At 40.1% G+C, this 25,997-nt stretch overlaps 1 protein-coding gene across 1 annotated transcript in view; it reads left to right on the plus strand.

Annotated features, from left to right (window-relative positions):
• The first annotated feature begins 2,018 nt into the window (after window positions 1-2,018).
• snx9b (sorting nexin 9b) overlaps window positions 2,019-25,997 on the plus strand; it is a 37,614-nt gene continuing 13,635 nt past the window's right edge. Inside the window, 6 exon segments of the mRNA XM_046836292.1 lie at window positions 2,019-2,315; window positions 6,258-6,344; window positions 7,006-7,080; window positions 19,103-19,207; window positions 23,551-23,643; window positions 25,504-25,666. Of these exon segments, the coding sequence (XP_046692248.1) occupies window positions 2,304-2,315; window positions 6,258-6,344; window positions 7,006-7,080; window positions 19,103-19,207; window positions 23,551-23,643; window positions 25,504-25,666 (535 nt within the window). The 5' untranslated portion in view covers window positions 2,019-2,303.

The raw sequence follows: 25,997 nt of genomic DNA on the forward strand, positions 1-25,997 counted from the left end.
GAGTTTATGTAGACTTTACTCAGGATACTGGTTATTATTAGTACACTAGTGTGTACAGGGGGTATGATTGAGAGTAGTTAGTTAGTTAGTTAGTTAGTTAGTTAGTTAGTTAGTTAGTTAATGCTTTATTTGTTGCCTAGTCATTTATTGACAATCTTGTACACTTGTAGAGTTTAAGGGGTTAAAATAGTAATTATTGATAATACAGTGTCTATAGATGACATGATGTAGAGTAGTTAGTTAGTTAGTTAGTTAGTTAGTTAATTAGTTGGTTAGTAAGAAAATATGTACTATTTGTTGAATAATGATGTATTGAGAGTTTATGTAGACTTTACTCAGGATACTGGTTATTATTAGTACACTAGTGTGTACAGGGGGTATGATTGAGAGTAGTTAGTTAGTTAGTTAGTTAGTTAGTTAGTTAGTTAGTTAGTTAGTTAGTTAGTTAGTTAGTTAGTTAGTTAGTAAGAAAATACTGTATGTACTATTTGTTGAATAATGATGTATTGAGAGTTTATGTAGACTTTACTCGGGATACTGGTTATTATTAACTCAGTAGTGTGTACAGGGGGTATGATTGAGAGTAGTTAGTTAGTTAGTTAGTTAGTTAGTTAAGTTAGTTAGTTAGTTGGTTAGTTAGTTAGGAAATATGTACTATTTGTTGAATAATGATGTATTGAGAGTTTATGTAGAATTTACTCAGGATACTGGTTATTATTAACTCAGTAGTGTGTACAGGGGGTATGATTAAGAGTAGTTAGTTAGTTAGTTAGTTAGTTAGTTAGTTAGTTAGTTAGTTAGTTAGTTATTTGGTTAATGCTTTATTTGTTGCCAAGTCATTTACTGACAATCTTGTACACTTGTAGAGTTTAAGCGGTTAAAATAGTAATTATTGATAATACAGTGTATATAGGTGGCATGATGTAGAGTAGTTAGTTAGTTAGTTAGTTAGTTAGTTAGTAAGTTAGTTAGTTAGTTAGTTAGTTAGGAAATATGTACTATTTGTTGAATAATGATGTATTGAGAGTTTATGTAGAATTTACTCAGGATACTGGTTATTATTAACTCAGTAGTGTGTACAGGGGGTATGATTAAGAGTAGTTAGTTAGTTAGTTAGTTAGTTAGTTAGTTAGTTAGTTAGTTAGTTATTTGGTTAATGCTTTATTTGTTGCCAAGTCATTTACTGACAATCTTGTACACTTGTAGAGTTTAAGGGGTTAAAATAGTAATTATTGATAATACAGTGTATATAGGTGGCATGATGTAGAGTAGTTAGTTAGTTAGTTAGTTAGTTAGTTAGTAAGTTAGTTAGTTAGTTAGTTAGTTAGTAAGAAAATATGTACTATTTGTTGAATAATGATGTATTGAGAGTTTATGTAGACTTTACTCAGGATACTGGTTATTATTAGTACACTAGTGTGTACAGGGGGTATGATTGAGAGTAGTTAGTTAGTTAGTTAGTTAGTTAGTTAGTTAGTTAGTTAGTTAGTTAGTTATTTGGTTAATGCTTTATTTGTTGCCTAGTCATTTACTGACAATCTTGTACACTTGTAGAGTTTAAGGGGTTAAAATAGTAATTATTGATAATACAGTGTATATAGGTGGCATGATGTAGAGTAGTTAGTTAGTTAGTTAGTTAGTTAGTTAGTTAGTTAGTTAGTTAGTTAGTAAGAAAATATGTACTATTTGTTGAATAATGATGTATTGAGAGTTTATGTAGACTTTACTCAGGATACTGGTTATTATTAGTACACTAGTGTGTACAGGGGGTATGATTGAGAGTAGTTAGTTAGTTAGTTGGTTAGTTGGTTAGTTTTGTACGTACTATTTTTTTGGTAATGATGGATTGACTGTTTTGACTGAGTGTAAGTGGGTCAGAGTTATTGTGAATGATGTAGTGTGTACAAGGGTAGTTTGTTAGTGTTGTGTGTGTGTGTGTGTGTGTGTGTGTGTGTGTGTGTGTGTGTGTGTGTGTGTGTGTGTGTGTGTGTAGTGCAGCTCAGAGTCCACGGGTCGGAGCGCTGCTTCAGTTTCCGGTTTTGCTGAAGCTCAGGAGGAGTTGATGAGCGCAGGAGAGAAGCAGAAGGTCGACGCTCTTCTCAGTCCGGATATTATTCGAGTGATTTGCCGGAGTGTGTGTGAGTGTGTGAGAGAGAGGGATGTGTTATAATTAGCCCGTGTGCTGGATGATCGTGTTGTTTGGGAGTAAAGGAGCGAGGTGGAGACACACAGGCATGTCTGCATGAACAAACTCCAGTCCAGGCAGCACACAAGTTCTCCATCAGAGCTTCAGTGCCAGCGTGATGGCAACCACGGTGAGCTTCTGGATCATCTCGAGTTTTCGGGGGGGTTTTTTTGCCCGTTTGGTTTCTGTTTATTGCACTTTTGCTTTAATTAAGGTGAGAAAAGAAATGTCCTGGAGGTGGCGGCGTGCGCCCGCATTCCTTTCTGCTGTGTTTTTATTACTACTTTTTTTTATTTCTACACGTTAAAGTTATATGGCGAATGTACCAAAAATACAGTGAGACAATTTCATGTCGATGAGTCCAAAAGTACTGATATATTTCTAAAGCGTTTTCCTGTAAACACACAGGGGGGAAAAACTATCCGGAGAGTCTTGTGACATTTCACTCCTCTTCCAGTGCGGGTCATGAAGTCGCGCAAGGCATCATGGGATATGTAGTGTATTTCCTGTTAGCATAGTGCGCTACTAGTTTTAGCTGTTTTAGCTCGGGCTATACAGCCAACAAATCGTCCCCAATGTTTCACAACCATTTTTGAAGTATCTCATTTATTTTCATCCACCCAAACACCTGAGAAGCTTCCAGAAGTACCCCAGCTAGTTATCTAGCTAATATGTAGTTTGAACCAAACCTTCTTGTTTTTCTTGCCATTCCTCCCTACCTTCTCCAACATCTGATCTTCATCGTTTGTAAGAAATCTTTTGAGTGATCGTCTGACTCGGCGTCAGTCCCTGACCCACTTTACGTGTATGAAACATTCCTGTCAGCATGAACTCACAGGAAGAGCTATAAAAAGTCAGGCCTGAGTCATCCTCAGTGCTTTACTCCATTCACTGGTGGGAATCCAAAACATCTGGGAAACCAAGCAGTTCCTCTCATCGTTCACATAATAACAGCTACAATATATGGACAAATGTTTGTGGACACTGAACATACTGAATACTGAACATCTCACATTTCAAATCTAGTCCCCGTTCGCTCTTATAAGAACCTCCACTCTTCTGGGAAGATGTTCCATTACATTTTGTGGAGATTCATTCTGCCAAAGGGTGTTAGGAAAGTCAGGTACTGATGTAGGTTGCAGCATGACAACATTAAGTCCAAAGGTTGGGATTATATATGACGTCTGTTCCAGCATGACAAAACCAGCTGCATGAAGATCGGCTTTTTATGGCTTGGAGTGGACGATATCCTCCTCTTGAGCTCTTGATCATCTTTGGGATGAATGTTTTCATGCTGACTGCACACCAGGCCTCCTCACCTTCTCACCTACATCAGTATTTGACTTTACTAACACTCTTGTAGCTGAATGAATCTCCACAAAAATCTAGTGGAACATCATCTCAGAAGAGTGGAGATTATTATAACAGCAAGTGGGATCTAAATGTGGAATGGATGTTCAGAGAATTACATACCAATCTCATGGTCAGGTGTCCACAAACTTTTATTCTGGGTTTCACTAAAGGACCCTCGTCTTTAAAATATTGAATACAAGAATAAAGCAAAATCGGATCTGTAAATGACTTAATTTCATCAGCTACAACAGAAAGAAAGATGATAATGTGTAAATTATTCAGATGCAAACACACACACACACACACACACACACACACACACACACACACACACACAGACTCTCTTGTAGCCTGAGTAGGCCTCCTACATAGAGGAGCCCTTCACATTGCTTCTACAGCTTACACTCTGTGTGTGTGTTTGTGTGTGTGTGTGTGTGTGTGTGTGTGTGTGTGTGTCTAAATAATGATTCCTCTGTAGTTTGAACCTCCACTGCTATAGAAATTGTAAATCATTAGCTGAATAATTCGAACAGATATTTGCGTGTTTACACTCGCAGAGCTGGACAGGAAGCAGGAAGTCTCCGAGTCTGAAATGTTTATAATTAGTCTTTATTGATTCACTCAGAGATAATGATTTGCTATGAGCAGTGTGCAATGGAGTGAGTTATTCCTATAAATATCTAAAATATCTGCGATTTTTCTTCTTTTTAAAGAACATTGTGTGTTTTTTTTGTAGTTATACGGTTTATAGTTATGTTTGATCATGTGGAACATCTGCAAAACAAGCGTTTGTGGACAAGCGTTTGTGCTTTTTTATGAACATCCCATTCCATGTTCAGTCCCCATTTTCTGTTATAATAACCTGGATTTTGGAGATTGTGTGGAGATTGATTCAGACACAAGGGTGTTGGTAAAGTTCATGCACTGATGTAGGGTGAGGTGAGGAGACCTGGGGTGCAGTCGGAGTTCACATTCATCCCAGAGGTGTTAAATAGGTTTTGGAGCTCGATAGCAGGAGATCTTTCACTCCAACCCATGAAAAGCATATCTTCTGTCATAGAGCCGGCTTTGTGCACAGGGGCATCTTCATGTTGAAACTGGTTTGGGTCTCCTCATTCAAGTGAAGGGAAAATTTTTTTGGTACTGCATCTAAACAGCATTTTTGGGCAGAAACACTCACGGGTTGAAAAATTCAGGTGTCCTAATACTTTTGACCATGCAGTGTGTAAACAGTCCTTGGTCTCAAAGGTTATCGTTAGGTTCGTCTCTAAGTGTCATATCTTTATGATAGACGGTTACGTTTGTACCAAAACCAGTATGACCTTCCACTGTTTTTGTTTGTCATGTACTGATATGTAACGCAACGGTCTCATAAATATCACAGAGGTCTATATATGCGTTCTCTCCATCTCTCCGTCTTCTGGATATTGTTCATACACGTCCTGGTGTCTGTGTGACTGATATTTCCAGGCCATTATTGGAGAAACCGAACAAGAACGAGTGGAATGACACAGTGGAGTCACAGCTAGCTTAGAGCCAATACTTACGCTAATAATAATAATAAAGAATAATAATGTTATGGAAAAAACGAAAGTTTCAGGAATTCTAAAAGTTACAGCGTTATCTCTGACTGTTACTGGCACGGAGGATTTCTTCCACAACTGTTGTTTCAGCATTTTTGTGGAGCGTCTCTGTGCTTTAGAAATGATAAATGATATATGTATACACACACACACACACACACACACACACACACACACACACACACACACACACACTATATTGCCAAAAGTATTGGGTCATTTCCACAATTAGTCCCAATTTGCTCTTATAATTTCCTCCACTCTTCTGGGAAGATGTTCCACTAGACTTTTGGTGTGTTTATGGATATTTGTGTTAATCAGTCACAAGTGTATTACGAAAGTCAGGTACTGATGTAGGTGAGGAGACCTGGGGTGCAGTCAGCGTTCACATTCATCTCAAAGGTGTTCAGTAGGGATGAGAACAGAGCTCTATAGCAGCAAGATCTTCCTCTCCAAAGCATGTAAACCAGATCTCCTTATGGAGCTCACTTTGTGCACAGGGGCATCGCCATGCTGGAACAGGTTTGGGTTTCCAAGTTCAAGTGAACGCAAAATTTTATTATAGCGCCATCTAAAGACGTCCTGTACGATTGAGTGCCTCCAGTTTTGTGGTAACAGTTTGGAAAAGACCCACATATAGCAGGAAAGGGCAGGTGTCCCAATACTTTTGGAAATACAGTATATATAAAACATAGATACTATTAATGCCAGAGCTGCTGTTTCAGGAAGTGAATCACCTTCTGACTAATCAGAAACAAGAGAACCACATGAGGTCTCTGATCTCGGATCAAGTGATCTCCGAGAGATTTCACACTGATTTCTGGACTCTGCACTGATGATAACATGCCTGTAGTTTTCAGAGACACAAAAAGCAGAGGAAGTTAAACACACAGCTTTTTTTTTTTTTTCCTCCCAGTGTATGAAAATTAACACCAGAACGAGACAAGCCAGTTTTTAGCTCTCATGATATCATGTCTTTAAAGCAGAGAGTGTTTTGTTATCAGGGCCGAGATAATGATCAGATAGTGGTGTGTGTGTGTGTGTGTGTGTGTGTGTGTGTGTGTGTGTGTGTGTGTGTGGTTGTGTGTGTGTGCACGTGTGCATGTTTATTCATGTTGCCCTTCGTCTTCACACAGGCGCAGGTTTTATACGACTTTTTAGCAGAGCCGGGCAACAACGAGCTGACGGTGAGAGAGGGTGAGACGGTCACCATCACCAACCCGGTGAGTCCTGAATGCACGACATTACACCGTCCCATAGTGTCTGTACGTGCACACAGTTGTGTGTGTGTACATGTGTGTATTTTTGTTTGGGTGCAGTACAATCATGCACGTTTTCTTGTGCAGGATTGTGCATGTGTGTGTTGGTGTATGTCTGCGCTCGCACTTTGCATGCGTGCGAGAGAGTGTGATGGTGTCATTATGGTAATTCGAAGCTCTTCATAACCCTGGCCACAGTTTCTGTCAAAAGTGTGGAAACACCTAGTATTGTATGGGTTTTGACAGACACATGCACATTTTTGTCTTCTTCTAAACTTAGTAATGTAACGGTATGAAGATTCCTTTTGACCAAACAAACCTATAAATGTCCAGATATTCCATGTTCCTCTTTAGCAGCTTTCTGAAGATGTTCTTCACTAGTTGGAGATTTCTTGTTCATCCCAGTGGAGTTCAGTAGGATTTAGGTGCAGTGACTGGGAAGATCATTCCTTGATAGATATTACTCCAGACGTGGAGTGCTCTCTAATTAACGCTTAAAGAGCTCAGACGTATTCGTCGCTTCATCTCATCGTCTTGTAGTACGGAAGTATGGAATGGGAGCCATGTTGGTTCAGGATTCCTGGGGAAAAAAAACTCATTCCTGTTTGTCCCTGTTTTTCCTCAGAGCATTGGTGGAGGATGGATCGAGGCACGGAACAGCAGGGGCGAGGTCGGCCTGGTGCCTGAGGACTATGTGGAGGTAAAGCTGACTGATCACACACACACACACTTTAGGGAATTCACACACAGTCACAAAGCACGGTATTATACGCACACTCATGCACCCACACTCACATTCATGAATATTCACCCTGTGTGTATGTGTGTGTGTGAAGTTTCCTGTGGAGGAAGGAAGCAGCCACAGTGTGGAATTAGTGACAGGAATGTAACAGGAAAGGCTTTCTCCTCACATCGAACACATGACATATTTAAAGATCCGCTTGCCCTCTGGTCCTGTATATTTTTGCGTGTGACCTCGATGTTACTGTGTATACAGTAGGAGAGTGCCAGAGAGTACATGTACATTTGTAACGCAGTAATGATGATTGGTGTTTGCACCAGAGCTGTGAGAGTCTTTCAAAAAACTAAAAAAGAAACGCATTCATATTTCAGCCGAAGTGTTCAAATGCCTTCGGTTCCTCTGGGGTTCCTCCAGCACAGGGATCTCACAGGTGATTTTAGAATATCGCTCCTCTGTTTTTGGAAAGTGTGTTTTTCTGTGAAACAAGCAATAACCATCAATGGGCAAAAAAAACCTGTGGGCATTCACTTGGCCTTCCTGCTATAATAAGCTCCATTCTTCTGGAAAGGCTTTCTACTAGAGTTTTAGCTATGTGGCTTAGTGAATTTGATATCTGGTACCGAGGTTCAACGCGGTGGGGAGTGCAAAATGAGTTCATTGGGGTTGAGGAGGTCAGGGCTTTGAAGGACATGAGACTTCTTCCACTTCATCCTCTACTCATATCATAATGGAGTTCGATTTTTGTCATGATGGAGCATAGTGATTGTTCCTCAAAAGTGCTCCTTATACTGAATATCTAATTGCGACAGTAAATACAGATATTCTGGGCAGTCTGGTGAAGAACTACAGATGTGTGAGATGGTCAGGTGTGTGGTTTAGGTCCATGCTGACATTCACTTTTTTTTTTTTTTTTGTATCAACCCAAACCTCAAATACCAATTAGGAAGAAATATATCACACAAGCAGGTTGGTAATTCCTTGTGATGTTCCAGTTTGAGAGAACTTCTGCTTTGGGGCCATAAAAATCCTTAAACCACCAAGATCGCATATTCCCAACATTGTGAGTGTTGATGTGAACACTACTCGTAATGGCCGCTCCGTTTGGGCATGATTTTCCTCTTTCCGCTGCTGTCAGATGATTGGCTGATGGGATACCTGCATAAATGACGACCGTGTATATGAAAAGTCTACACGCCTCTATAAAAACGTCTGATATTCGTAATGGGAAACTCCATAGGTGTTAAATTGAAAAGTAAATGAAATGATCGAATGAAAACATTTCAACACCCTTTAGATTTTTTTTTGTTTACTGTTCATCAACTCTGTGGTTCAATAATGGACAGTTTAAATTGTAGAGCGCTTTCAACAATGGACGTTGTCCCAAAGCAGCTTTACAGAGATAAATAGGTTATTCTATTTAAATCTTTACGTTTTAGTGCCTATATGTTTATTAATGATGAGCAAGCCAGTGGCAAATGTGGCAAGGAAAAACTACTTGAGGTGGTATGAGGAAGAAGCCTTGAGAGGAACCAGACCCAGAAGGGAACCCATCGTCATCTGGGTGTGACCGAATGGCCATTCATTATAGTTTTAACTGGGGTGGGAGAAAAAATCGATTCACCAAACTATCGCGATTCTTTTTAAAACGATTTTGAGATCGATTTGTTTACCTCAGAATCGATATATATTTAATTATTTTACATTTGCAGAGAGGTGGCGGGAAGATGTTACCGCTTTTATTCCAACAGAGGGCGAAACGTATTTTGTCGTTGTCTGTATTAGATGACGTCGTTTAACGGATAAAGACCCTGCTTTAGTCACAGACAATATGGTTATCGCTGCCCAATTAACCGGCTTTCTCCATATTAAGTGCTACGCGCACACTCATAATCTGGCTGTCGCGAAGTTACTCGGACGAGTACGACGCATCACTGGATATTTCCATAGAAGTGCTGCAGGACTTCATGTTTTGCAGGAAAAACAAAAGTTACTGGAGCTCCATTTGCACAAACTTATAACAGACGTTTCAACGAGATGGCATAATAGCTCTCACCTGAGGTGAGGAAGAGAAAGAAGTATATTAGCACCTTGACTGAGTTGGACATTGGAACAGTTTAACAGCACTTTTATTTTATTTTAGAGAGTATTGTTTTTAGTTATTTTGTTGCACATTTGAATATTATATTCAAGTTTTTGGTACTTGAAAGTTTTATGGTTCAAGGTTCTTTATGCTCTGTGTATGTGTGTGCTCCTGAAATAAAAATTCAGAAAGAGGTGATGCATTATTTTTGTTAATATAACTCATATACAGTCTTTTTAAGGGTATGATCAAGTATTTGCCATTGTCTAATCTTTATTAAGCAAACAAAAATCACAATTTAAACAATGAATCGCAATAGCTACAGAATTGCAATATGTATTGAATCAGCACAAAAGTATCGGGATAGTATTGAATCACCAGATTAGTGAATCGTCCCAGCCCTAGTTTTACCATTGTTAAGGTGTACTGTTTATGCCATGTGTAGTCCTAAATCATTGTAGCAGACTGTTCATATTAATTACAGTCCAAATCAAGAGCTTTGCTCATTGAGCAGCCAATGGTGACTGTGGCAAGGAAAAACTCCCTTAGATAACATGAGGAAGAAACCTTGAGAGGAACCAGAATCAAAGAGGAACCCATCCTCATTTGGGTGACATCAAGAGTGTGATAAATCATTAAACAATACAGAACACTGGAGAGTGAGAACAAACATGAGCACTGGAATGTAAGATTATGAGTAATGTCGTTTCTACAGTCGTATACAGTCATTTGAGATTATGGAACCAGGAGCTACTGAGCAACTCATAAAATAGCTCAACATTTGAGATAATCACAGATCCAAAACCAGCTTCTCCATGCCAGAGCCTTTAAACACTCAAAGGCGCTTTATACTTGTCACATGTACATTACAGCACAGTGAAATTCTTTCTTCCCATATCCCAGCAATGTTTAGGGTCAGAGCGCAAGGTCAGACCTGATACAGTGCCTCTGGAACACAGAAGGTTAAGGGCCTTGCTCAAGGACCCCAATACTTGTAGCTTGGCGATACTGGGGCTTGAACCCCTGACCTTCCAATCAGGAACCCAGAGCAATTATCTTTGTGCTACAACATCCCACAACACATATGTATTATAATAGACAGACACTGTACCACCAGGGGCAGGTAGGGACTCCAGCAAGAATATCTATGGCAGCATAACTGAAAGGGTGAGCCAGCCCAGATGTGAAGGGTAAAGGCAACCCAGATGTGATGGAGCTCCGGGATAAGACCACCATCAACAAACCTGAGTGAACATGAGAGTGAGGGGATGACAGCATTCAAATATTCCAGTTCACTACAACACTCGATATCCATGATCCCTCCAGATCTGTTCCTTACCCACTGACAGAAAGACCTAGACTTGAACACTGAGACTGTGTCAGAGTCACGAACAATAATTGTAAGTCTGATTCTAAACTGTGGGGCTTTGTAAGAAGAAGCACTGCCCCCCTGCTGTAGTCTTCATTGTTTAAGGTACCAACAAATAGCCTGCACCTTTTGATCAAATACAGAATTTTAAAAAGCTTTGGAAGTAGAGGAATACTTTTCCTTGTGTGATCAAGAAAACCGGGTGTGGCATGGCAGCATTTTTATTCTGTTTCAGATGCATAATGGAAGGTGTGATATTGTCACGAGCACATTTTTAACGTGTAATGCGTGTCAATCATCTGACCTCCTTTGGATATTTTTCTGCTTCTCCGTCACCGAACTCTGAAAGGTAAATAAGATACCAGGTGTTCCAGGGTAATGTGTATCTTGAGATTAACGGGTGATGATTAGGTGGTGCCACCTCGGCCATGTCATCTTTTCTATAAGGCTTAAGCACATCTGTGGTGCTGATGGCTTATTTCCAACTAATTTTATATGCGGCTCTGGACTTGCGAGCTGTCTGAGAGTGTTTTGTTTTGGTCTTGCATATGCAAATTTCTAAGTTTATAACGTGAACAAAACTATAGGCTTCAATATCTACAAAAAAACAATATTCTCAAGGGACAATACTGCAGTATACAATATATTTGAGTAGTCAATGTGAGTCAGCTTGTATAGCGGTACAGATTTACTGTCCTCTGAAAATAACTCAACAAATGAGTACACAATAAGTAATAACGGCTGTACGTCGTGTAACCATGCAAAGCCACAAATCATCACGGTTTTTGGCTGCTTGACAGGACCATACAAATTTGTGTATCATGTATTAGAGCAGAATTTTGTGCCTTCAGTTCAATTCTCACATACTGACCACTGGATGTTCAACTTGGCACCTCCTGGCAAAGAACCATACTCTCACCATACGCCGCACACTGCAACAAGTTGGTTTGCAGGCCGTCTTCCCAGAGGGAAGTTTCTTCTGAAGCTGCTCACAAGAAATTCCGCAAACAGTTTGCTGAAGATGACCTGTCCAAGAGCATGAATTACTGGAAACATGTCCTTTAATCTGATTAGACTAAGATAAACTTGTTTGGCACAGACGGTGTCCAGCATGTTCGGCAACTGCTTTGCGAGGAGTACAAAGAAAATTGTGTCAAGCACAACAGTCAAGCATGGTGGTGGCAGCATCATGGTCTGGGGCTGCATGAGTGCTGCTGGTACTAGGGAGCTGCGGTTCATTGAGGGAAAACATTCTAAAGCAGAATATGATGCCCTCTCTTTAAAAACGGCAGATTTCCAACATAATAACGACTCCAGCACACCGCCTTGCTTAGGAAGGTGATGATGATGATGATGATGAAGTGGCCAAGTATGTCTCCAGACCTGAACCCTATTGAGCACATATGGGGCATCCTCAAGCAGAAGGTGGAGAAGCACCATGTGTCTAATATTCAGCAGCTCCGTGATGTCATTACGGAGGAGTGGAAGAGGATCCCAGCAACACCCTGTGCAGCTCTGGTGAATTCCATACCCAGGTGGATCAAGGCAGTGCTACATAATGGTGCTCACACCAAATACTGACACTTTGTTGGGTTTGTTGCTTAATGGCATTCGTTCTTACTGTAGAGATTCCTGTCTGTAATGCAGCGCTCTGTTCTACTGGTTTTTCTCTGTAATACTGATGGTTTCTAAAGCTGTGGTGTCATAATGTTGGTATTAATAGTGGATTGATTTAGGCAGGATACCACTTGAAAGCTGAGGTGTGAAATTCATGACTTGTCACTGATACATGTATATGTCATGATTGTATGAGTTGGGTTTTTAGTGGTACTTTTGTACTTGAATTCACTTTTCTTTCACATTCTTTAGCTTCTTAATGTCCATATTTGAGAAGAAAGGTATTTATATATGAGAATTTGGGTTTCAGGCCAAACTGTTCAAGCTTCTGTTTTAATAGAGAAGTCACTCCTTTTTGATTCCTGCGGTTAAACTCACTATTGTTCAATCATAATACTTCCTCTATTTGAGTGTGTTTTACGGCTGTACGATTTGCCATTAATATTTACTAATTAATAAGAAAATGCCCATGTTCCATATCCACGGATACAGTTATTGATATTTTTGCAACTCAAAATTATATAGAAATCTCCAGAAATGCAGAAAACTGATGTCTGGGATCTCTTATGGGACCCCTGGGACGTTGACCATTGCTTAGTCTATCATATCCACACTATTACTCACTTATTTAAGTTCCCAAATCAGCTCGCTATAACCCTTATTTTGTTTAATAATGGTGCCAAAGGACATGAAGCTATTATTGTTATGGTGTCTATGTTAAACTTTATTATCAGGGAGGGGGAAATGGTAGCTCTATAGACCACTGCCAGGTCCCTGAGCAAGCAACTGCTCTGTGTGTAATCGAGATAATTGCAAGCAGGGTCATAAATGTAATCGTACCTACAATAGGGATAGTGAGATTCACCGATTGGCATCAGTGCATCGACATCAAAGGTAAAGATGTGATGCATAGATCTTTAAAAGGGTGCATCAGATACAAGCAACCTGCAATGGTAAAAAAAAAAAAAACAATGTATTTATATATAATTATTAGTAGATGAGCTATATATTGTATTGCGCTTTTAACAATGGACATGGTCTCAAATCAGCTTTACACGGATAATGTGGTATGGAAGAATGAGTGAGAGTTTTTTGTGTAAGTTTGTCCCTAAGGAGTGAGCAAGTGGTAACTGTTGTAAGGAAAATCTCCCTAAGATGGCATAAGGAAAAAACCTTGTTGGGAACCTTGTTGGGTTGCAGCGAATGTCCATTTATTACAGCTAAACGATGTTGAGGTGTGCAGTGCTGGTGATCAAATGAAAACCGTGTTCCTGAGCCATTGTAGCAGATTGTTGGCATTAACTACAGTCCAAATCCGTCCTCAAAGCTCCTGTTTTACTCTCTAATTTCATAGATCCTCAGGCAATAGATGTGAAATATACCCAGCTGTAGAGTGGTCTCCAATTGAAGAGAACACCATCCAGAAGCAGATCAGTGGAGAGGAGATGGGCAGGAACACTGGTCACTGGAACCTACCTCAGGAGCATGGTTTAACGAGAGAGAGAGAGAGAGAGAGAGAGAGAGAGAGGGAGAGAGAGAGAGAGAGAGAGAGAGAGAGAGAGATTATTAAGTCTTCTTTTTGTTGTCTAAAAGTTAAGGACACTGTGTGGTTGGGGACTCTGGCAGAGTCGCTATGGCAGCATAATTAAAAAGGAGAGCCAGAAGGTAACAGACATGGGGGATGCCTGCGATAAGAGACGGCCCACCACACTACAACAAACCAGAGTGAACGTGTGAGAGTGAAGGGACGACAGCATACAAATATCCCAGTTCACCAAACACTCTATATAAATGATCCCTCCAGATCTGCTATTTAAACTAAGAAAAACCTACTGACTAAATGCTTAACTAAATAAATGTTTTCAGCCTTGACTTGAACACTGAGACTGTGTTTAAGACCCAATACTAATTGGAAGGCTGTTCCATTACTGTGGGGCTTTTATAAGAGAAAGATCTGCCCCTTGCTGTAGTCTTCATTATTTAAGGTACCAACAAATAGCCTGTACCTTTTGATCTAAGTAGGCAGGGGGAATCATAATGGTACAGAAGTCCACTCAGATTATATCTCGGAAGTAGTATTTTATAATCAATGCGGAATTTATTGGGAGCAGTGTAGACTGATTATAACAGGGTTAATGTGGTCATGTTTTCTAGATCTAGTTAGAATTGTTCCTGCTGCATTCTAGACTAACTGAAGCTTATTTATGCGCTTACTCGAACACCCAGACAGTAAAGTGTTAGAGTAGTGTAATCTAATTGTAACTATAGCATGAACTCGTTTTTCTGCATTCTGTAATGACATCATGGACGTGTTTGCCATGTTTATGTATAATTTCACCCAGAGGCATCATATATAAAGAGAAAAGCAGTGGGCCTAAGACGGATTCTTGCAGAACACCAAACTTTACGTTATAGAGTGTGGAGAACTTACCATTTACATCAACAAACTGATCTTGATCAGTCAGATCAGACCTGAGCCAGGAGAGAGCTGTTCCCTTTTATTCCAACAACATTCTCTAGTCTAGCCAGGAGTATAATATGATCAATGGTGTCAAAAGCTCGAGCAAAACAAGTAACGAGACAATACCCTGATCAGAGGCCAATAACAGATCATTTACCACTTTAACAAGCGCCATTTCTGTGCTATGATGAGGCCTAAATCCTGACTGATACATTCGAAAATGTATAATTCCTAAGTAGATGTGAGCAGAACTGCTGTGCCACAACCTTTTCTAGAATTCTGGAGATAAAGATTTAGGTACATAACTAGTGCTGATGGAAGAGTTTATTATTTTTAGAATAAATTACTTCTGGAATTATCTGTTTGAAGAAACTTGTCAAGGGATCGAGAATACAAGTTGATTTTGATGAGGAAATAAATTAAATTGTCATTATCTTGAATAGGAGTAAAACTTTTTAATTGATTGTCTGTTATAATTATAGTTCTATCTACAGGGTTTTTTTATAAAATAGTTTGAACTTATATTAATTGTCTGGATTCAGAATTGTCTGTGGTCTGTTTTAAGGTGCACGTATGATCATTATACTAGACTGCAAATTTTTTCTCCCTGCTTATTTAGTTTTTAAGTGGCACTACATCATCTAGAGTGTAATGGAACATTGATGCTAGACATTCAGTGGCCCAGTTGAGCTCTGTGGGGTCAGATGGAGATCAAATTAATGTCGAAAACTCCAGAGGATTGTAGTAGATGCCGTGAATGTACGCCTAACACAGTAACATGGTGAGGTACTTACGCAATGACTGAGGCAGATTAGAAAGGAGATAAGGTAATTATCTGAAATAGCTCCAGACTGTGCAATTATGACTTTTTTTTTTTTTATATCAAATCCAGATGTTAGCATTGTATTGTTAATCACATTACTTAAACAGATTTTCTGAGAATTTCTACATTTTGGTTTCGCTCGGGAGACAGACACTGTCTCAATTTGGTGCATCTAGCGGACGGTCGGTTTAGCCTGTTTGTCTGCTCCCTGGCCTTGGCTCTGGACAGTCACTGGTTAACTAGTGCTGTTCTGAGACTATGACCTATACTACAAAAAATTAAAGCAGCTCCTTCTCAATTATCTATGAAGCCCGCATTGTTTTTGGAGCACCATTCGGACATCCAGCAGTTAAGTGACTATAACCACAGCTACATCACCATGCCACACTGGGATGGGGCCAGAGCATATTACAGCATCGGTCATTGCCGTTGCTAATTTACACACCTCTATAATGTTATTCGTAGTAACCTCTGACTGTTGAAGGCGTTTTTTATTCGCTTCTCTGTAAATAAAAATATCTTGGAGAACCTAAGCTTACCTAGAAACTTAAGCTGACCTGCTATCTCGGTGCTCTGGTTCATGGTAAACACCTGACATGTGCTGCTGGTGCCCCTAAAGGTCTAGCTAATTTCACATGCCTCAGAATAGATTCTCCTTTAACCAGAGCTCTTTCAGGTTTACTTAGCAGGTTCTTCACTGAGAAGAGCAAACCTTTTGGACACGTAAATCGGAGAGGAATGGTGCTCCCGTGCGTGAGCCTTAGCGTTACCTTTGGCTTTGCGAGTATCCCACCGAGCCGTAGTCGGGGGAATGCTAACTACACCTAGGGCATCCAGAATTTTTCCTGAAGAACCTGGACTGCTCTGGCTGTCACTATTTCTCTCTAGACTTTGGATGCGCTCCTCTAATGCTAGGATCTCTGTCAGAGAGCTAACTATCGCCATATCAGAGAAATGACGTACCTTAATGTGGTTAAGGTACCACATTAATACAGTGGTTTCTGGAATTTTCACTTTCAAGAAGCTTCCAATATGATAAACGGACGCCACCACAAAAATGCTATTTTATGTATACTTTACTGTATTAACATTTTACTTACTCATTATTTCAAAATAAATCTCCATAAAAACAATTCCCTATAAGTCTACTATGGAAAAAATGTTCCCCTATATCTACCTATACCTATATCTAATAAATATCAATTTAAAATATCCATATTTCAAAATAGTTTTTTTAATTTATCAAATGCAAATCAATTCAATAATCGTTGAATTATAATTATATTTGATCATTGAATATGGTCACGCCATCACCTGACTGGATAAAAGATATGGGAATTTTACAGAAATCAGTAGTGATCCAGTGGTGACGTTTTGAGGAAGAAAAAAAACTCGCTAGAAAACACGAGAGAGAAACCTTGAGAGGAACCTGACTTAAAAGCAAACCATCATATCATACCTGCTCCTCTCTAAAAGGATCCATTTTTTATCATACGTGAATTTGTTTCAGTCTAATAATCTGATTGGCTGAGCCGCAGTCCGCGTGTGTTTATATATATTTCTAAGTGCACCGGGACGTTTCATTGTGTCCTTTTCTGTGAAATTCCACTTCCTGGTTCGAAACTGGTACAACAGGAAAGCCATCGGAGCAAATTAAGAGCGTTTTATTTTACGAATATGGTTATAACTTTTACTTTCAAATATAAAATCAGATCCTTTACTCTGAAGTGTTTTTATTTTTGTTTGTTTGTTAGTTTTTTTTAAAAAAAAAATTTATATCTAACATTATGGATTTTATGTTTTTTCAGAGCATATAACAAAGCGCCGTGCTACTATTAATTAGATCAAAAACAAGATTGAAGTGAACTGTGTGTGTGTGCGTGTGTATTATTTATGGAAGTTTGGCAATCACACACACATGAACACTGATGAGCAACCAAACATCTGGATGACTGAAAGGCTTCTCGAAAGTTACTTCATGATTCCTCAATGCTTTCTTTCATAATTCTGTTCTTTTTTCTTCCTCAAACACCTTACATTCTTAATTCTGATTGGTCAGAAGGTGGGAGTAATGGTAAGGATGGATAATCCAGATTAAGTAATAATGAACAAACTTTGTTTTTATTCAACAAAGAAAAACTGAAGGAGGTTTTTTTAATGTTTGTGGTAGAGGCATGGTGTTGAGCCCGAAGATGTTAAAGATTTGATGCTTTGATAGAAGGAGCCTGATATACTTCCAGTCTCAGTCAAATCTACACTGAGGTGTTCTAAAACCAGGATCATACCATTTTGGTGAAATAGGGGTGCTCAATGTCTGATTTCACATTGACTATCGGTTTCCTTCTAATATGTTAAATTACAGCCTATTATGATGATGTTTTAAATAAAATAAAAAATGTGAAAAGAAAATTTGTGACGTGTGTGATTAAAGCGAGATTCGAACCACGAAAAGCCAGGGATTACTGTATTAATTCGAGAGATAAAAGGCTGGAAAAAAAAGACAAGAAATTTCCACTTATCCACTTATTTCCACTTATCTGATCGCTTTACCACATTCCAAAAGTGTTTAAATTCTACCTAGGAATGTTATTTCATTGTGTGTCACTCAACATTGTGTGTTCACTCTAGTAAATTTCACTTTGTAGTTATAAAGCGGTTACTATATCAGAGATTCGGATCATTTTGAGTGGGCGTGGCCAACACTACTAACGTTATTTTGACTGCACATACACTATATGGACACGTGTCTTTGGAAACCTGAAATTCCACATTGCCATTCCTCTTCACTGTTATAATAACCTCCACTCTTCTTGGAAGATGTTGCACTGGAGTGTGTGATCATCCAATTCATTTTGATTTGTATAGCGCTTTTATCTATCCGCGTTGTCTCAAAGCAGCTTTACACAGATAATGCGGTGATAAAGAATGAATAAGAATGTTATTTATGTGTATGTTTGTCCCTGATGAGCGAGCCGATGGAAGAATTAGGAAGATAAGGAAGAAACCTTGAGAGGAACCAGACTGAAGAGGGCATTTGCGACCAAAAATATGAATTTGAGAGTAAAATTTTGACCGACTGCGACCATAAAAACTGTCACGTTATGACCGTAAGATCTGCCTGTTATGACTTGCGCGTTCTGTGAGGAACGGCCTGTCACATGTTGACATAATAAACTAAGACGCAGAGTTAAAGTGCCAAAATAACCGGCAGCTAAAGCACAACTCACCTTTCCGCATCAGAAAAAGCACGTTGAAACAAAGAATATCTGTCTAACTCTACCGCTGATGACACACCTGTTAGTAGGAGCGTTGGAGAGCGAGAGAACTACAAGACTTTTTAGGATTTTCTCCTTTCGAGAGAAATTCTTGAAGCTGGACATAAAACTGTGAAGAATCCATATTGCTAGCGTTAGCCGCTAGCCACCTCGTTAGCGTTTTCTTGCATGCGCAAAACAAATGGTATTTTTCGGTACTTAGTCAGCAGCCACAGTGACACTGCGCTAACTTTAGTTCCTTATATATACACAAGGCATTGTTGTGTATGTTTTCATTTAATATAAGTAGCTGCTAAAGCATAAGTGATAGTGTAAGACGAGTTGGAAGTAATCGCTAATGTTTGTTTCTCCACAGGCCAGTAAGCCTCAGGCTTTTACACCAGCAGGAGGAGGAAGTGTGCCACCACTCGACCTGTCCTTCTTTGACAGTCAAGCCACAGCAAGTAACACGCAAAGCCAGGTGAGCAGTGTTAACACACACACACACACACACACACACACACACACATATACCACTTCCTTCCTTCTTTTCCACTCACCTCTTTAAAGGTCAGCACTAATGTCTCAAAAACGAACATGATCTGAAACTCTCTCTCTTATTTTGTTAGTGTTTTAAGTCGAGCTTAATGTTTTAATTCTAGAAACCGTACTGGCTTTACTGTTTATATAAATGGCGAAAAGTTTGTGGACACCCAACCATAGGATCGGTATGCGCTTTTTCTTGAAACAGCCACTTTTTTGGGAAAGATGTTACAGATTTTTGTTGAGATTCATTAAGTCACAGGCAGTAGAGTGAAGAGGCCTGGGGTGCAGTCAGCGCTCAGATTCATCCCAAAAGCTCTACAGCAGAAGATCTTCCACTCCAACCCATGTAAAGCATATCTTCTATAATGGAGATTGCTTTGTGCACATCGGCATTGCCATGTTCGGATAGGTTCAGGTTTCCTAAATGTGTGGCTCAATTTTGGTAAAGAGCGACATACGGATGGAGAGATCAGATGTCCAATTACTTTTGGCCGTACTGTGTATGATTAGATCGTATTTAAATCTTCTAATAATGTTCGGTTTCAAGACAATTTTTTTTACTAGCACTGTGGTGTTCATGGTGGTCCTGCATGCTTGTTTGAATGAAAAGGGGACGAGCTGATTGGACGGATGAAAAGTCGACTATTTTGAATCATGCTAATCTGATGACTAAAAAAGTGTGTGGTATATTTTTTATCTACGCTCCACTCAACTTCACAGGTCAATCCTAGAGCGAAAGCAGCCTTCAATTTTAGATTGATCCAAGGGGCGTGGCTTATTTGATTGACACCGTATTTTGTCCATCCCACACATAATGAGAGAAAACCAAAATAAACACAGACTCCATGCTGTTTTATTATTTATATTGTAGTATTTATAGTATTAAACAGTGATCTGGAAGTGTATTCGCTCAGCAAAGCCGCTTCTGGGACGTCACGTTTAAAAGCCTGCGTTGATTCAGTGGTATTGAAGTGCACACTGCACTTTAAAAGGACAAGACCACCTGTGTCCTACAGAACAAGTGAGCACTTTATTGATCCACTCTGAGATAAGAGAAGCAGTCAGAGGGACTGAAGAGCTTTTTTCTATCTGGTCTGTAGGTATGTCAGGGCTGGAAATGCCTGTGATTACGTCAGTAGTGGTGAAACCGGGAGCAGAGAAAGAAGGAAGGATGTGATAATAGTGATGTTTAGACTTCACTGATAGCCTGATACTACAATTACAATCGTTCAGATTTTTTTTTTCTTCCCTTCATTAATCTAGACCCACTCCGCTATAACCGATGCTCCCCAAGCTTGTGTCCTACTCAGACTCCAGGCTGTATGTGTCCCAATACATTTGTCCATATAGAGTGTGTGTGTGTGTGTGTGTGTGTGTGTGTGTGTGTGTGTGTGTGTGTGTGTGTGTGTGTGTGTGCTTATGGATATTTGTGTTCATCAGCCACAAGGGTGTTATGAACAGCAGGTACTGATGTAGGTGAGGAGATCTGGGGTGCAGTCAGCGTTTACATTCATCTCAAAGGTGTTCAGTAGGGATGAGAACAGAGCTCTATAGCAGCAAGATCTTCCTCTCCAAAGCATGTAAACCAGATCTCCTTATGGAGCTCACTTTGTGCACAGGGGCATCACCATGCTGGAACAGGTTTGAATTCCAAGTACAAGTAAACACAACATTTTATTATAGCGCCATCTAAAGACATCCTGTACAATTGAGTGCCTCCAGATTGTGGTAACAGTTTGGAAAAGAAACACATATAATAGGAAAGGTCAGGTGTCCCAATACTTTTGGCAACATAGTGTATGTGTGTGTACACACTATTGTGGTTGTTGATTTTAAGAGGGGGGGGCATCGACCACAATTCCACTGATTTGCTCAAGATTTTTTGTTTGTTTGTTTGCTTCTCCGCCTATGCAATATAGAGACGTCTGGCGTTTCAAGGCGTGGACACGTGATTATTGGGAAACGGTGTAGACGGAGAGTGTTTTCTGAATGCAGTTTTCAGATGTTTCCGGGTTAATCAGGATAAACGGTGAGATGGACGATGGTCCTCTGCAGTTCTGACTCGGATGTGAGTCAGCCGGAGGGGAAACAAGGGATTCCGTAGTGAGGAAAAAAAGCGGGAACATTGTTGAATGAATTAGAGCGTTAGCAGAACAAACAGTACAGAGACACTCAGACATCAGACGGAGACGTTCCACTGACTCCAAGACGTCTAAGCTTCATACTTTGATGTATTTGGCAGACGCTTGTATCCAGAGCTGTTTACATTTATCTCAAAAGTACAACTGAGGGGCCATGCTCAGGGGCCCAGGAGTGGTAGCTTGGTGTGGCTGGGATTTTAACTCATGACCTTCAGATCCAAAGTCTAATTATTTAAACTACTACCTCCTCCATTGAATTAATATTGAAATTTTAAGGCTCTGGGTTACTGATCCAAAGATCGTGGGTTCAAGGCTCGTATGGCCAAGCTGTTACTTTTGGGGCCCTTGAGCATGGCCCTTAACCCTCTGTGCTCCAGTGCATGTGCATGCAAGTACAAATATAAAGCACCTTTTTAATACATTAAATTAAATTAATTTTTATACAGATTTTATACAGTGTATTAAATTACTGTAAACTTTTATCCTTTTTAAATGACCAAATTTCATTATTACATTTTATACTTTTTATCAAACCAAAGTTGTATAAAAAAATATATTTTTATAATTTGTACATTACATTTACTTGCCATTTTCTTCAGTGCTATTATTAATCCCTTTTCACACAGAAGTCTTGAGAAACTACTACAGGAGACAAACCTCATAATCTGGCTGTTTATTTATTATTATTATTATTATTATTATTATTATTAAGTATATGAAAAGCCATGAAATATCCAGTTAAATTCCAGCGAGGCGATCGTTCAGTGCGGTTCTTGGTATAGCAGAAGTTGTTTATTTGATCTTCTGAGAAGTTCTCCATCTGGTACAGAAGTGAAAACAGCTGCATCGTCAGGCATTTCTCAGTTTGCTGCAGATTTAGAAGCGGAAGAGGTCGAGCTGGGAGTCTGACGTCACAAATACATATAAAGGATACAGATGTAAAGGGTTTAACGTGTGTTTACCTGCTCCTTTGTCTGTTCATGTGCCAGTCAGTCTGTCTACCACTGTTATTGTCTACCCGTCTGTTTATCTATTTATTCATTTGTTTATCAGTCTGTCTACACCTCTGCCTGCCTGCCTGCCTGCCTGCCTGCCTGCCTATCTATCTATCTATCTATCTATCTATCTATCTATCTATCTATCTATCTATCTATCTATCTATCTATCTATCTATCTATCTATCTATCTATCTATCTATCTATCTATCTATCGTGTACTCCTTTGTCTATCCATCTGGTCATATGCCTCTATCTGTCTACCCCTCTATCAGTCTATCTATCTATCTGCCTACCCTTGACTGTCTGTGCATCCATCTGTGTATCTGTCGATCCATCTATCCATCTGTCTAACCCTCTGTCAGTCTGTCTATCCATCCACCTACCCGGCTCTCTGCCCATCCATCCCATGTCTGTCTGTCTGTCTGTCTGTCTGTCTGTCAATATATATGTCTACCGCTCTGTCATTCTGTCTATCCATCTGCCTACCGCTCTGTCTGTCCATCCATCTATCTGTCTTATTTATTTCTGTCTGTCTGCCTACCCCTCTGTAAGTCTGTCTATACATCTGTCTACCCCTCTGTCACTCTGTCTACCTGTCTGCCTACCTACTTGTCTGTCTGTCTGTCTACCCCTTTGTCAGTCTGCCTACTCCTCTCTGTCTAATTGTCTATCCTGCCTGTCTGTCCATCTGTCTGTCTATCCCTGATTCCCTGTCTTTGTTCAGACATGCACAATGTTTTGTAGAACATTATTAATAGATTAGATAGAGTTATGTAAGGAATAAAGCTCGGTGAATTTCCTGCACGAGTCGGTGCTGAAGAACAGCCGAGGTGAAGCCGAGCGCATTAGAATGGTGTCAGGTCTCACACATGGCAGTGAATTATCACCTTATACCTTGGGCACGTCCCAGCTCTGACGCACAGACACGTTAAAGCTGACTTTAATGTTTAAAGAGGAAAACTGACCGAACGGATCAAAACGACACTTTGTAAACGTTTTGTCTGTCGTCCGATCTCTGTTTTCATGGGGGGGGGAAACATCATTTGTACGTGTCTAGGAGGCTAACCCTTTCCTTACAGGATGATGATGATGATAATGATGAGGATGTCCATGTCAAATGTCAACATCTCTTCTTCAAGGTGGATGTAGCTCAGCCGGAAACCCCGCTCACCCCCATGACCCCAATGACCCCCACCACCCCCGTGTTCCCGACCCCGTCCTCCCCAAACGAGGTAACCGGAGTGCCGTGCAGCATGACGCCGTGCATGGAGGCTCATTTTAGTGTCAATGCTGCACCCTAAACTCCTCCCTCTGCTCCTGAATAACACATCTCTCTCTCTCTCACACACACACACACACACACACACACTCAATCAAACCCGATCAGCACTGTTCACACCGATCTCTCTGTCTGATGAAATGAAACCGATTTGCCCATCTGCAATGTATCGCCAGTGAAACTTGTGTGTCCTGTTGATCTCCCGAGGCAGTTTTACCCCCTGGGGCAGGTTTGAGGCAGGTCTCGGAGATCGTGTACAGTTGGATGATAGAAGTGATCTCATGAAACATGATATTTGAGGTTAACTGGTGCTGGAAACAAGCAAAACACACCCACACCGTATACATTCCCAGCATGATGAATACCCCCAGTCCTGGTGCATGGCATGTGAGGGGTGGTTTTCTTTTTTGGTCAGTTGATTGATGAGATCTAGTTTCCGGTGAGCTCTTATCATATGGAAACCAGTCCTTTGTTTCACAAAATAGTGTGTGTTTCTTCCTACAGTAGCTCAGAGACCTGTCAGCCTTTCTCCTCTCTTTTTAGCTTCATTATCAGTGTCCTCTTCCTCAAATTCACATTTCATTTGTCACATACAACATTATATATATATATTGGAGTGTGTGTGTGTGTGTGTGTGTCTGTGTGTGTAAATATATATCTCACCGGCACCATCCTTTTATTTCTTCTTTTTAATGGAGGTTCATCTCAGAATAGCCTGTGTGTGTGTGTGTGTGTGTGTGTGTGTGTGTGTGTGTGTGTGTGTGTGTGTGTGTGTGTGTGTGTGATGTCCATGTGAATGGGTAAAAGGGTTACAGGAAGCTTCAGGTTTGTACTGAAAAACAAGACGTCATGAATACCAGCTCCGTAATGCAGCTCAGCTCCTTATAGAGCAACTTAATGCTGTTTTAGTGCATGGGAGACACCTGAAACTGAACACACACACACACGAACACACACACACACACACACACATGTGCAGCAAGGACAGGCAATGGACAGACCCCTAATGGGAGAAGCTGAAAGAAAGTTTGTTCTTTTTTTTTTTTTTTTTTTGTTTTGTTTTTAACTCCACAGTTTGCTGATTTTATTTTTTTGCTTCATCAGTTGATTAAATCTGATCCGATGATGATGATGATGAGCTACAGTGAGGTTGATAAACATGGATATATAATATCAGCTAATTATACTGCACAATATCTGTCTGTCTATCAGGCTGTCTATTAATATGCCTATCTGTCTACCCTTTTGTCTGTCTTTTCCCTGTCTGTCTATCTAACCTTCTTTCTGTCTGGTCATCTGTCTGTCTGTTTATCTATAACTCTGTCTCTCTCTATCTGTCTTACCCCTCTGTCTGTTTATTCATCTGTCTATTTGTCTACCCCTTAGACAGACAGACAGTCTGTCTATCTATCCATCCTCTTTGTCCATTTATTCATCTATCTGTCTCTATAAATGTCTTCATGTATACATATTTTTGTCTGTCTATGTGTCTGTAGTATCTCTGTTTTGGTTGTCTGTTTCTCTTTCTGTCTTCTGTCTGTTTGTCTCTGCTTGTTTTTTGTTTCTCTCTCTCTCTCTCTCTCTCTCTCTCTCTCTCTCTCTCTCTCTCTCTCTCTCTCTCTCTCTCTCTCTCTCTCTCTCTCTCTCTCTCTCTTTCTATTGTGAACAAATTGTAAATTTCTATAGTACTGGAATCACGTTTGTAGTTTAATGAACTGTTTTTTAACAGGAACCTTTTGTGTGTGTGTGTGTGTGTGTGTGTGTTTTCTGTTTATAAACTCATCGCTATGACCATGTGCACTCTCTCTGACAGACGAGTAATGGCAGTGACCCGTGGGCCGTGTTTGACAGTAACGCCTCTGGGGGCTTCTCCAATAACTGGGCGGCGCAACCTGAGGGCACAGAGACTGGGCAGAGCAGCGGTAACGCCTGGGGGTCTGGAGGACACGGCCACCCGCACGCCTACCCAGGCCCAGGTAACACACACACACACATTCTAACGACACGTTGTAATGACAGTTAGAATGACTTGATTTACACACTTCCACATCGTACAGTAGGAACGGGTGATGTTTCAGTACAGGAGCAATGCAGCATCTGAGAAATCCTTTCACCATCTGTACACATCTGTAGACATCTGTACACTACAGGGACAAGAGTATTGAGACATCTGATTTTCCCACATCTAAGAAGAAATAAAAAAAAGCCAAAAGTGAAATGAGAATGTAAGCGAGAGAAAGTGTGAAAGAAAGTCCAATGGGAATGTAAGGAAAAAGTCGGATAAGCATGTTGAAAAGAAAGGAAAGA

This window comes from Silurus meridionalis, chromosome 23 (genome assembly GCF_014805685.1).
Source record: "Silurus meridionalis isolate SWU-2019-XX chromosome 23, ASM1480568v1, whole genome shotgun sequence".
NCBI classification, from domain to species: Eukaryota; Metazoa; Chordata; class Actinopteri; order Siluriformes; family Siluridae; genus Silurus; species Silurus meridionalis.